This window comes from Scaptodrosophila lebanonensis, unplaced genomic scaffold (assembly GCF_003285725.1).
Source record: "Scaptodrosophila lebanonensis strain 11010-0011.00,11010-0021.00 unplaced genomic scaffold, SlebRS2 tig00000085-arrow-pilon, whole genome shotgun sequence".
Taxonomy (NCBI): Eukaryota; Metazoa; Arthropoda; class Insecta; order Diptera; family Drosophilidae; genus Scaptodrosophila; species Scaptodrosophila lebanonensis.
In genome coordinates, this window is record NW_022060564.1 from 3393947 (window position 1) to 3407606 (window position 13660).

Below are 13660 nucleotides of genomic sequence, written 5' to 3' on the forward strand. Positions count from 1 at the left end.
ATGCGGACAATCCGGGCAGGGCAGCAATTGCCAAGGCCATTTGGCATACTTTATGTTCTGAGTAGATCTTATTGTTGTTGTTGGCACTGCTGCTCCTTCTGCCTTCTGTTGCCATTGTATAATTTTGTTTATATCTGTGCGCTGCGTATGTGACATGCCCGTTTTAAAATTTATAATGTAGCTGCAGAGAGAGAGAGAGAGAGGGAGAGTCGGAATGGAGGCGAACAACAAGACAATCACAGACGTAGATTCCCATAAGCGCAGAGCACAACAAACCCTGCAGCACTGCAGAAAACATAAGCACACACACACACACACACTCATATGCGCAGCTTTACATGTGTAAATGTGAGTGTGCATGTGCTTGTATCTGGAGGTCCTTTGGCCGTTGTTTATGATGGCAACATTGGCGCTTGTGCGTGCTCGGAATGCAAAGGAAAGCGCTGCGATATTCATGCCACAATTTGAACTTGATATTTGTGCTTGTGAGAGTATCTTATTCTAAAGTGTAGGCAGTTGATAAAGTTCCCTATAGCGGGGGGTCCGCCCAGAGAGGGAGTGGGGGAAAATAGTTGCCAAAGTAAAATGCCAGCTCCAGCACTTTAGCAATTAACAGGGGAGGGAGGTAAGTGGAATAAATTAGGAAAAGATAAAAAGAAGCCATAGCAGACATTTTTTAAAGTTCTTTAAGAGCACATTCCAACCACTCTGCAATGGAAGCATCCAGAGATGATTAAACGATAGGCAGTTAAAGAGGGAATAATTAAATTACTAAAAAATAATAATAATAAATGACTGAAGACTATGAATAAATACAAAATATTTATAGAGTCCACCCATATTTACCACAGAGTTTGGGAGGAAAAGGTTGGGAAAGGAAAACCCTTTCCTAAATTTCAAGGAAACTTTCATAATTCAGAAAAAGAGTTAAATTTGAAGATGATCGGATGTTTCATACAAACTTTGAAGCCTGCTTTATCCCCTTTGGAGCGCGAATTTCATTGTGAAGAGATGCTTCCTAGCTTTTACCTCTTGGGCTGTGCGTTGTTCTCCAATCAGTTAGTTAGTCAGGACAAACTTCTTTATATATATATAGATTTATTATTTATAAATATTATACCTTTTAGGCTATAATTGAGCCTTGGTTGTATAATAATTGACAAAATGTGAATGTTAAGCTGAGAAGAATTGCTCTAATTAATTGGAGAACCTACTCTTCTTAGCTAAAGTTGACCTCCTCCACAGTGGAATCATTAGATAGGTCAACAACCAGATAGTTATAGACGGCATTTGGCACCACAGTTCCCACAATTTTCTTATTCACATCCGTTTTGAAGCGTATCATTTGTATTTTGTGGCCCCTCATCTCAATGACCTGCTCAATGCGATCCCAAATGGGCAGCATCAGTCCTGAGAGCACATGATAGGTGCGCACGCGCAACCCAACCTCGCAACCCTTGGAGAAGGGACACACACCGCTCCAATAGTAATGCGAGCAAAAGTTCACACACACTTCGTATTGCCGGCGCCAGAAATGTTCGGCTGTTTCGGGCACCACCTGGAGGTAACGGTTTGTAATGGAGCTCATGAACTCGGTGCGAACCTGGGGTCCTGTGTTGGCGCGATAGATTTGCAATTGAATCTTCTTCGTGGATGTCTCTCCGGGCACATCTGGTCGCGCACTCAGACAGAGAATGGCACAGTTTTTATTGTTGCGCGGCACCTTCAACACATAGAAGCCCTCGTACTCGTAACGTTTCTCCTTTCGCAGCCTAAATGGGTATTACATAGATGGTTAGCAAGTGTGGAGAATTCTCAGTTAAGGAACTCACTTTTGTAGTGCCGTCTCAAAGGCCAGACCTCGTTCCACCTTAACTGTGTGCAGTTCCGTAGCAGCGGTTCCAGTAGCATGCTGACGTATAAAACGCAGCAGCTTGACTGACGTCACACTAGCACCATGAGCATCAAGATCTGTAATGGGGGGATATATTTTTGTTAAAAAATAGGTAAAGTAACTAATTAAGGAGTATCTACACTCATAAAAAAACAAGAAATTTAAGTATTTTTATCATCATTTTTAACACACTTTAATTTCGAGTTGAACATTAAAATATTAAATTTAAACTGTGACGACATTTAATCACAAGTTCACGTCGAAGGTTTCTTTTAAATAATTATAAAAAATTTTCTTTTTTATCTAATCTTCCAACAATTATTTTCTAAATGCATAATAGGTATATTTATTTTGAAGAACAGCTTTATTAGAAAGTAATTTCGAACCTCTTTTGTTATTATATTTATTTTATTTATTATTTATTTTTTATTTATTTATTATGTTATGCCATTTATTGCTTATATCAATATTAATATTAAAAGCGAGGAATAGCTGATTATAAAGGGCAGAAAACCGACATGGGATTTCTAGTCAATGTTTATCTCTATTTTACATTTCAAAATATTCGAATTAACTATTATTATATTTTTGTCTTATTGCATTAATATATTATTATTATTATATTAAAATATTAATTTGTATATTTTTATAATATTTAATTTAACCCTACAAATTAATGTTGAGAAAAATATAAAAATGTTCTGTTTCAAATTATTAAAATTAAGTATTCAACATTAATTGGCACAGACAAAGATTTACATTTTCTATTAAATATAATTCACATTTAAATCAGTAATTAATTATGTCTATGTTTTTAATTTCGAAACATTCTAATTCTGATTCGAATTGTATAAAAAGATGTTCCTTTTTTTTCGAAATGTAAGATCTGTTTGGCTTACTCACCCAATATGCCAAGATCAAATCGACCTGCGCGCTTCATTTGCATGATCAGTGTAAACATTTTATTCATAAAGAACTTAAAGAGTGCATTCTGTACTTCAACGCGGCAGCCGAGGATGCGATTGAGAAACTTGGACACATTATTGCTGTCCTTTTCAATCACAAAGTTGGTCGAATTGTTCTCGTTGCGCATTCCAATCATTCCCACGCCCGCCATAGCCGTGCTACAGTCCCAGCAGAAGTTGCCTTTATAGAAATTGGGGACATGGGCGCGATCCAGTTCCTTCTCGCCGGTTATCTCTTGCATTACACAGTCAAGGGCGTTGCGCCCAATATTATTGTCAATATTGAATTGCGAGAGGTCGCGTGCGTCGGTGGCTCGCCGATCTCCATGTGTTAGGGCGCCCAAGCTCTCCAGTCGCTTTGCCACCGTGGCCGCGAAGCGACGCTCGCCGGCCAAATCGGTGATGAGGAACACATACTCCGGCGAGTTGACCTGATTGGAGCGATGTGTGCGTCCAAACTGTTGAATGGCCCGATCCGCCGACCAAGGCAGTTCGAGAGTGATGTGCAGACGTCGTCGTTGATTGGAGACCCGTTTGTCACTCTGCAGCGAAATGCCGCTGGACGCTGCCTCCGAAATAATGGCGACATGCTTATCGCCATCCATAAAGCGGCCCTTTTCCCGATAGTTGACCAGATCCATGCACGTGTCGATTTCGCAGCGCTGCACGTATTCGTAGGTGTTGGACTCGGTTTTAATTATACGACCACGCCTTCCTGTCATCTCTGCCACCACCTTGGTGCCGCCCAAATCAAAGATAAGCTTATCCAGCGTGTTGGCTGGCAGCTTGCGACCAAGTCTTTCAATTCTTTCGAGCAAATGCTCACGCATCGAGATGCAACGATCGACGTCCCGCTCTGTGATGTTAGCCTTGGGATGCTTTGTATTTTCGGAGGTGTACGACGGCTCTGCTTGATTTTTGGAGTGCAGGTTTTGGTGAAGATGCATCAAAATCCGATCCTGAACGGTCACTTTTTCGACTGTGTAGATGGAGGGAGGGATGTGTGAATCAAATCGATTGGAAAGACTTCTACTAATATAGTTTCCACATTTTATTTGGCTCTAAGTGGAAGTTTTTGAAATGGAAAGAGGCGTTATACTCACCCTTGTCTGCTTTTGGCGGTCGCCCGCGTCGCTTTTTCCCCACCTTGGGCACATCCTCTTCATCTTCATCATCCATATTATAGGCTGAATCGAACAGTTCTATATCGCTCTCGTCCGCTTCCGCGTCCATATCATCGTCATCGAACCAGTCGGGATTCATGCGCGGCCGCTTTGAAGCTGGTGGCCTGTTGCGCGACTCCGGCTCGAATCTGCCCGTGCTGATCAGTTTATGGAAATTTTCCCGCTTTGGTGCTGGGAAATGCTTCTCCACGAACGTTTGCACAATCATTTTGGACGTCGACACAAAGCCACGCAGCTCACCCTGATTCCGATCCAAGTGCTCCAGTGTACGAGATTCTCCCGTGGATTGCAGACCAATGACCACAGCCTTGCCCATGCGCAGGGCGTGGCGCGTCATTTTAACGACGTGGGTGACCTTTGAGGCAATGCAGAGGTTCTTGAAGAAGCGTTGATGTGCACACCAGAATTGGCATGTGATTATCTTCTGGATGCGGTTCTCTATGCACATGAAGCGACAGGCCTTTTGAAATTTCCTATTTATTTCGGCCCACAACTCGGCGGCATGATTGTATAGTTTGCGGAATTCTCGCGACATCGGCACCTCCTCAATGCGAAAGCTGACATCCTTGAAGCTGAGCTGCCGGGCAATGTAGGCGCCGCGTAATTTCATGTCCATGGCAATTATTTCCATAGCGCCAATGCCACGCTTCTCCACTGCCGTGACAAAGTCGAAGAATTCCGGATAGGCAGTGCCCTGGCCCCAGAGTCCCAAACGTACCATATACGCCATATTGCGCGGCTCCGAAGCTCCAGTAGCCGAGGCGTAGACAACACGGGCCTTGGGGAGCATATTCTGAAGTTCCAATACCGTACTGCCCGTCTTTGTGGACTTTCCCACATTCACGAGACTGAGGTTCTTGGCCTTATGGCACTCATCGAATACGATGACGCCATCGAAATCGCTGCCCATCCAATTGACCAGCTGCTTTAGGCGCGTTTTATACCTGGCCTTGGCGGTTAGGGACTCACCAATCAGGGCCGTGTAGGTGCAGAAAATAACGCCTTGCTTGAAATACTCGTTCTCGGCGGAACTGATGCGACTGTACTTGAACTTGTTCAGTGTCACGACTTGAATGGCATGCGCTCCAATGTCCTGGAAGTCGCGCTCCGCATCGAATTTCAGATCACTGGACACCGAGATCCAGAGAGCTCTCGTGCGCCCCCACAAATAATTCTCATATATTATCGCTGCTATGGTGCGTCCTTTGCCCACGCCGGCGCCATCGCCTAGAAGAAATCCAGCACGCACCTTATTGGGCAGGAAGCGCTCATGGGCCTGACAGGCATAGAGGACGGCCTCCAGTTGCAGGGCACTCAGGCAGCCCGAGACTTGTACCTTAGTAGGCAGGGCAAGCTTTATGAAAATATTTGGCGGCTCTACAGAGGACAGAGAGGCAGTCTCCACCACGGCATCGGGATGTGCCACCCCGACCTTCAACTTGCTTGGCCAATACTCGGCATATGTATCTGCTACGCCGATTTCTTCATAGTCCACTTCCTCATCCTCCACGGCTGGCTCCTGCACTGGTCCGCTAAAGCGTTGTTGTCCAGCCTGTGCCGCTGTGCCTTCCGAAATGCACTGCAAGGGGACGGTTTGTCCCGCGTGGTTGATGGTGAAACAAGGTGATCCCATTTTCATTATTTGATTAATTTGCTCAGCCGTTAGGTTGGCAGTATTAATGATGAGCGGGTTCTTGATATTCGAACTTATATGAGCTGTGATGCGGAAAGTGAAAGGTTGATTTGATTTCACAAGTTCTGTAGCGTATGGAGCTGTAATGGGGAGCTGGGATGGGAGTCGAGTCTGCCTTTTGGCGACTCACTAAGGCGGATGGATCCCAGGACATTAATTATAGGATCCGAACCATTGTGAGGCATTGTTAAGTACAGTGAACGAGGTTTCAAGTAAGAGAGAAAAGGAGTCTGTTGTCAAGTTGGCTAAAAAAATAGACCGGATTGGCCAATACCAATCCAATCAGTCTGGGGGTTTCCCTGCATACCGGGAGTCGAGATGCCAATTATTATTATAGTCAAGCTGCTATCCAGACAGGAGAGAAAAGGTGACGAGAAAGGACATTAATTATGGGATCCGAATCATCGTGAGGTTAAGTACAATAGGACTACCTAGGCAAGAAAGATGGAGCCTGAACTCAAAAAGGCTGGGAAAATAGACCAGGTCAATCCTAATCGAATCAGCTTTGGGGTTTCCCTGCCACCCGGGAGTCGAGTGTGCCATAAAAAGGAGGAGCAAGCATGAGTCTGAACTCAGAAGGGATAGGAAAAATACAGCGAGCCCATCCTAATCGTATCAGTTAGGGAGTTTTACCGAGGCTGCTAAAAAAAACGAAAACAATTGAAAACTTACAACTAAAGTTAAAGCCCGGACTGCCATCGATGCCGGGCGCTGGTAATGTGTTTTGTATTGGTGGGAACATGGTTACGTTGGTTATCTGACCATTGGGCTCCGTCACATAGCTCAGTGGGATTTCCTCCCCCGTAACGCCGGGCACTTTTGTGTAGGTGCGCCTGGGATATGCCGCATTATTTATTCCATCTACATTGTAGGGTTGCATTTTATTGAAATTGTATGTGAATTGAGGATTCATCTGATCGATTTGTGTAAAATTCACGGCGTTGTAGTTCTGATTAAAAATGTTGTAAACATTATTTCCCGTCCCTTGAGCAGCTGCTGGCACTTTCTCCACATCGAGATTGGGCTTGCACAACACCTCCCTCTGTTGATTGGGCAAGGCTACAGAGGCATTGGATGGTTTCGGCATTACATTGTTGACCGGCTGTCTACAGTGGGAAGGTATTGGCTTTTGTGCTGCTGTTGAGAGTGGAACTGGAGTTGGCGTCGGAGTTGGAGTTGCCGTTGGAGCTGGCGGTTTTTTGGGCGGCCACTTTTTTTCCACCTCCTGTAAAATGGCCTCAAAGCTATTTTTAAAAGGGGTCGTTCGCTCTTGACTCTTTTGAGCTTTGGAGCGATCTTTCTGCAACTGCCGTTTCAATTCAACTTCCTGCAAATAGGCCTCGAAACTATCATTGATGGGTAAAACATTTTGTATTGGTTTTTGTATAGCTGGCTCTTTTTGCTTAACATCAGCATTGTTTACAAACTCGACTTCTATTTCACACTCCGGGTTGGCATTTAGCTGAATTTTCTGCTTCGGTTTGCGACCACGCTTCTTCCTGCCAGCTGCAGATAGCTCCACATCACTTTCAGTTTGTGGGACAGGTATTTCATTGACGGTTTCCTTTTTTTCAGCAGCTTCAATTTCCATCTTTGTCTTTGGCTTTCGGCCCCGTGTCTTATTCAATGTAGCAGCCGCAGCAGAATCGTGTGTTGTGCCCGGAAACCATTTATTTATGACGCCAGCTTTCTGTTGGCCGGTTTGATTTGACTCTGAATTTGATTTGCCAGCCTCTGTAGTTACAGTAGTTCCTGTAGTCGTACAAGTGCCTTTCCCTACACTAGTTCCATTGGCTGCAGTGGGTTCAGTAGCGGCTTTAGTTGTGACAAGTCTAGTAGTGTCCGCATTAGCTTTTTTAGCCACCCCTTTCCCCTCATTAGTTACAGTAGTGCCTTGCACCACACTAGCTCCTGCTTTTCCATTAGCTACAGTAGGTTCAGGTTTCGCATTTACTGCCTTCCCTTTGGCATTTTGCATTGTTTTTAGGAAATTCCCCTTTTTGTTGCGATTATTTTTGTTGCGATGGAAGAAATTCGTTTTCGACTTGTCATTTTCTTTTTTGACATCCTCGCGCTGTGTCTGAAAATCTTCAATATTCTTTATGTGTGTCCTTACTTTTTTCCTGCCTTGTCCTCCAGAATTATTGGGTTGGTTACCAGTATCTCCCGCCATCCAGGTATTGGAATACTTTTCTTTGGGCATAGCGCACTTTTCAGTTAAATAATTGCAATATTATTCGCACTTATTGCTCACTGCTCGCTTGTTTCTCCCACAAAACTCAGTACTAAATGAAAAAATTGCGAAAAAATATGGCTTATGGAGCATGGATTTTAATGTCAAGGCCAACTTGTATCACAAATCGCAAGAAATACGCTAAATATTGACACAAAAAGTATTGAATAACGGACAAAAACTAATTCGGTCTTACGCTGCCAGACAGCACTGATGCCGGCAAATACTTTTCACCACATGGTGCAAAATTTAGTTTAAAACGTACATTTTTTTGGCCAATATGTATTTTGGTGATATGGCGCGCCAAACCCTGTGGCAAACTCATATATCAAGCGCCATTATAAGCCAACTTTTATTTGCACATAAATTACCAGAACACACGCACATCTCGGCGCACACGGCTCTCACGCACAAATGAGCGGTGAGCGGAGTACACAGTGGTCCCCATGTGATCTTCAAATGAAAGAAAATGCTTAAAGCAAAATATTAAAAGTTAACGGGAAACTTTTACCGCATATTACGATTCAACTCTGCTGTAGCCGGACGCTGCTTTCAGCTTCTATTATTGCCACTTTTTTGCAAAGAGAAGGCGTTACAATTTATCAGTTTTGCGAAATTTATTTTATTTTTCATCTCGTAATTTTAAAGCAACATAATTCCATAGAAATGCTTCCAAGTCGAACATTTCTTTATAAAACAAGAACACTTCTGGAGTGAACTTTTTAATGGTCTCTAAGTAGTAGTACATTAAGCTCTACAACAACAAGAACAACACGGAAATATACTTTGAAATATAATTATTTTTGCGGTTTTTTTTTAAAGATTGGGGTATTGTGGAAGGAGAGAAAGCGTAAGCTTAAGATTAACTCTCGCTGCTCGCAGGCAGCTTTCTTGCAGCTCACAAGCTTGCAATATTATTCGAGAGAGAATTAACCGTAAGCTTTGCAAGAGAACGGGGCGGGAGAGCGGCAATCAGCCTGCAACAATAAAAGAGAGAGAGAGAGAGAGTAATGTTGATTTAATTGAATTGTCAATTATGTGGGAGGAGTTTCGTTTAAGTCGTTGAAGAGAGCAGACGAGAGCGCGGAGCATTACAGATATTCTTTATTTAAGCTCACACATATTTGGTTTGAGTAATATAAATAACTGTAAATATATGTAATAAACGAAAGATATACATAAGAGATTTTAAAGAAGCTGACACAACAATATATTGAATAAAAACAACGATCATTAAGCCATGTAACCAATCATTGTAAGTATATAGTTCTTATAAGCTGGTAACAGAGCGCAGAACCAAAATATGTACCACTGTTGGTGCTTGTGCTTGGTATTATGGAAATATTATATACACTTGTTGATCTCTATATGAATGGAAATCCACATAAATATTCAAATGCTGCCTGGGGTAATGAAGCAATTTCGAAGCATTAATCGCTTGTTATTGCTACGTTAATATTCATAAAAAATGCATTATAGCAAATGATTTACATATAGTTTTCAGTTTTATTTCAATTAATCCTAAGCGGTGGTTTTAAACAGACAAGATAAATAAGAGAAAGCAGCTAATCTACAAAAATGTACCTATCCAAATTTCTAAAAAATTTCTAAATTTCAAAATAAATCAATTAAGATAAAATAAGGTATAAAGTACTGATATTTGCACTGAATCTTTTTTAGATATAAATGGAAATTTGTGAAAGATTATCGAGTAATTGCTTTTAAGATCGATATTCCTGTGAGTTAGCCAAATTAAATTTGTGGGTTTTTTATCGTTTTTTTAAAAAGTTACTACGATATACGTAACTCAGAGGATATTAAGCTGAAACAGACTTTACTTTCCTACCGCAAAATTCGGTAATGTTTACAAAATCGCCTAAATTATTTATTTATATTTAAATGAAATATTTAGAACAGAGGTCCAAGCCATTTGTTCGATATAAAAAGTTTTCCCTCGCCACAACTAGGATGAAGATAGATTAAGATCTGACAGACTTTTATAAATATAATATATATAATAAATATAATAATATATAATTATAATCGGAGCTTTTCACTATGCAGTGCACATATTTTTGTCCGATTGTGTGGAAATGGCAGACCACTGTGGGGCCGTGCGTTGGGCCAAACGTCAGCAGCTCAGAACGGTAAATGATAAGAGAAACGCTTGCAACATGTGTGCGGAAATACAACGCGAAAGTGAAACATTGAATGGAATGGCGGTGATGGCCATGGCGATGGCGATGGCGACGGCGATGGCGACGACGACGTCCTGGCGAAAGAGTTGGCCCCAGGCACTTTGCTTGATTGGCGCCTGCTGCTGCTGTTGCTGCTGTTTTCAGAGCTGTTTTCAGAGCCAAGTCAGACGCCCAGTCAAAACTTTTAGGCAACGGCGGCCATTCAAAAGTTGCCTAGGCTCAACGGTTGTGGACAGGGATGGGGTTGGAGATGGGGGCAAGGGTCTGCTGTGGTGGCTTTTGGTGCCGTCTATATTGTGCCGTAGTGAGTGGCTGCCGTTGCCTTAACTCTTGACTGCCACACGCCATTTGGCTTGGTCCAATAACTCAACAATATATTAAGGTTGGCCGTGCCAAGCTCTGGGCCCCATGGCTGGGAAACGTGTCGTGCGCCAAGTTTTTGGCCAAGTTGCTGTTTGTCGCAAAGTTTGTGGCTCGTTAAACAAATTCAAACGACTTAAGCGGCAACACATGTTGGCAAACAGTTTTCCAGCATGACGATGGCTTTTCATAATGCCTTATCGTTGTAGTTGTAGTTGTTGTTGCTGTCGACGTTAGTGTTATTGTTGTTGCTCCTCTTATTGGAGAGTAAATCGCTCATATTTGCAAAAACTATTAAATCAACTTAATCATGCTCTAAACCCCTTTTCCTAACGCTCTCTCTCTCTCTGTCTCTCTCTATTTCCAGATCCGCCGCTGGTGACTTTGCGACTGGGCTCTACGCTGACACCGGATGATATCAAGGAAGGCGATGATGTTTACTTCGAGTGTCACGTACAATCGAATCCTCAATGGCGGAAACTACTGTGGTTACATAATGTGAGTAGCGCGCAGCTGTCCTTTGTGTGTGTGTGTGTGCGAGTATGTGTGTGTGTGTGTGTGTGTGTGTTTGTGCCAAGTCAGCTGGAAGTGAACGGCAAGCCAACGGCCCCATCATCTGTCTACCTTCCTGCCTTCCTGCTACTCGTTCCCCACATTTCTGTTTAAGTGTCAATAACATGGCATATTGCATGTGAGTTGAGCATTCACTGCATTCCCCAATCTAGAGAGGAGTACGACACTTAAGAGTTGCTATCTTTACAAAATTAAGCGCATTTATTATAATGTTGAGACAAGCAGAGATATATATCTGTTTAGCTACTGGTTGTTAAGGTATAGTCAGGAGATATAGTCTAAGGTAAATGACTGTGCCATTTGACAAAGCTGAGGTAGAGGCAAATATTTAGGGTATAAAAATCGGATACAAAACTGTCTTAAAGGAGTATGGTCTACATACTTGAATGTACAGAAATTCAGCATTCTTTTCCACCAAAATGGAAGCGAATAATTTACTTATTTTAAGGCAGTATTTATTTTTAGATTGAAAGCATTTGACAAACTGTTGTGTTCATGCAAGGCTTTTCATTTAGTTGGAGGAGTAGATAATATTTAATACGAACCAAATCTGAAGAATATGTTGGCTCAGAAAATCTTCTTTTTTATAATTTTGCAATGTTCTGGTGGAAAAGCGATTTCTGCTAGCCATCTAAATATATTTTATTGTTAAGTTTACGCAAAACTACGACCGTCTTTCAATCGGTCTTGTTTTTTAATTGATCAAACACACTGATAAAAATGTTGCACAGTACAGATGAATATTTTCATATTAAATGTAATGTTCCATATTCAAATCAATTAAAAACATCGTAAATTTTACTAAAAATATATTCAATTAGTGATTTTAATATGAATAATATTCAAAACGAAGTTTAAAACTCTGTTATTAAAGTATGTTCAATTCAATTCAATTCAATTCGATGTTAATACAATTTCAATATTAATATGCACACACTTCAAAAAACAAATAGCTAAATTTACTATATTCCATAGTAAATTAAATTATTTTTCTCAACTTTAATTTGAAGCTTTTTGTCCTTTTTCTGGACAAAGCCGATAAGTTTGAAAGGATAGGAACAGTAGTACCGTGTCTTAAAAAATTGTTATTTCCATTCGTCAGGGGGTATCTGTGAGAAGTAGAGACTTGTAGCTGAATTAAATAACGATGTTGAGTCACGCTGCCACCTCTAAGCTGCTTTGCTCTGCTCATTTCTCTTTGCTCATTTCAATTCGCACCGAATTGAATCGCAACGCGCCCGCAATACCAGCACCGGAGACTGAGACTGCAACTGCAACTGCAACAACAACAACAACAAGAAGAACTGCAAGTGCGACGTTTGGCCAAATAGTTTTGGGATTTGTGGCATTGATTTTGCCTGACGCTCGAGTGGTGCCACAGTCCTCACGACAGACTCTGCTGCCGTTCGCTGGCTTGCTGGCCTGATTGTTCTGCAGTCATTTTGGCTGAAATAGTGTGCTTGTGTGAGTGTGTGTGTGTGTGTGTGTTTTTGTTTCCCTATAGCAGTAGTATGTGTGGGAACGAGTTCACTTGTGTGGCGCTTGGCAAACGCTTTACAGCTTTTGGTAAATTGAAATTTAAATCGTGCGTAAGTCTTGAAGCGCATCGATCGCTAATTCGCGGTTGCTTCATTTTCTTTGCAGGGCATACATCTGGAGCATAACACCTCGGCGCGAGTGATCCGATCAAATCAGAGTTTGGTGCTGCAGAAGATAACGAAACACTATGCAGGCAACTATGCATGCAGTGCGATTAATGACGAGGGCGAGACTGTGAGCAATCAATTGCCACTACGTGTCAAATGTGAGTTGACTTTCTTAAATGCCTTAGATATATTTAAGTAGTTACTGAAGAATGCGCTCAAATCAATTATTTGTATTATGTGAGGATATATTGTTTTTAATGTGTATGTCTGTAACACTCAGAAGAAGAAATTGTGGACTGGATGTTAAAAATAAACATATAAGTCGAATAAAGTCCTTAAAGACATGTTCTTCTCGTCATCCGTTTGAACACCGATAAATATTGATCCATAAACATGATATACAGCCTCACTATTCTATAATCCTTCCTTTTAGCTTATAAAGATATCATATTTATCTGAAGCTTTATATAAATTGTTGTACAGCTGCTATAAGAAAGTTTCTTGCAGCAAAATTTTATTTGTAGAATAGCGTTTAGCGCGACTTTTAAGGTCTCACTTATTATTTATAGTTTTTCTTAAATATATCTACAATATTTACTGTGTTAGTAGTGTCTCTTATTCTCTTATTTATTCCTTCATTTATTAAAACAATTCCCCAATTGTCTTCTTATGGACTTTTCAGTAGACAACATAAGCCTTAAAGTTTCTCAGTTGACTTTAAGTTGGGCTCATCACATCTATTAGATATCGTATATATTTTTTCTATTCCTCTGTCTTTCTCATGTCGGAGCGTATTTAGCTGGCATGCTGAGCACAAATTTGCAAAACAGCATCACTTTGTTTGAATGCATCTGAATCCGGCGCTCGTCCTGTACGTCTGTCTGTTCCCATCTCTCAGTCTGTCTGTTTTCTTA

General features: G+C 41.5%; 2 protein-coding genes across 2 annotated transcripts in view; one reads left to right on the forward strand and one right to left on the reverse strand.

Annotated features, from left to right (window-relative positions):
- The window catches only part of LOC115626578, a 93588-nt gene that overhangs the window by 55829 nt on the left and 24099 nt on the right, over positions 1-13660 (forward strand). Inside the window, exons 10-11 of the mRNA XM_030521959.1 lie at positions 10895-11025; positions 12745-12904. Coding sequence (XP_030377819.1) covers positions 10895-11025; positions 12745-12904 — 291 coding nt within the window. The remainder of the gene's footprint in view (positions 1-10894; positions 11026-12744; positions 12905-13660) is intronic.
- On the reverse strand, positions 1220-8003 carry LOC115626532 (protein strawberry notch homolog 1). The gene is made up of 5 exons (XM_030521912.1): positions 6409-8003; positions 3963-5759; positions 2798-3838; positions 1833-1971; positions 1220-1772 (listed from the first exon to the last, which is right to left on the reverse strand). Exons 1-5 carry the CDS (start codon positions 7937-7939, stop codon positions 1220-1222), a joined length of 5061 nt encoding a protein of 1686 aa, XP_030377772.1. The 5' UTR covers positions 7940-8003.

Bases quoted from the DNA above. Each gene is read 5' to 3' on its own strand.
- LOC115626532 (XM_030521912.1), bottom strand. From the start codon at position 7,939: ATGCCCAAAGAAAAGTATTCCAATACCTGGATGGCGGGAGATACTGGT. The intron at 3,839-3,962 runs GTGAGTATAACG...CCATCTACACAG, and splicing joins ACCGCCAAAAGCAGACAAGG to TCGAAAAAGTGACCGTTCAG. The intron at 1,773-1,832 runs GTGAGTTCCTTA...ATACCCATTTAG, and splicing joins TTTGAGACGGCACTACAAAA to GCTGCGAAAGGAGAAACGTT.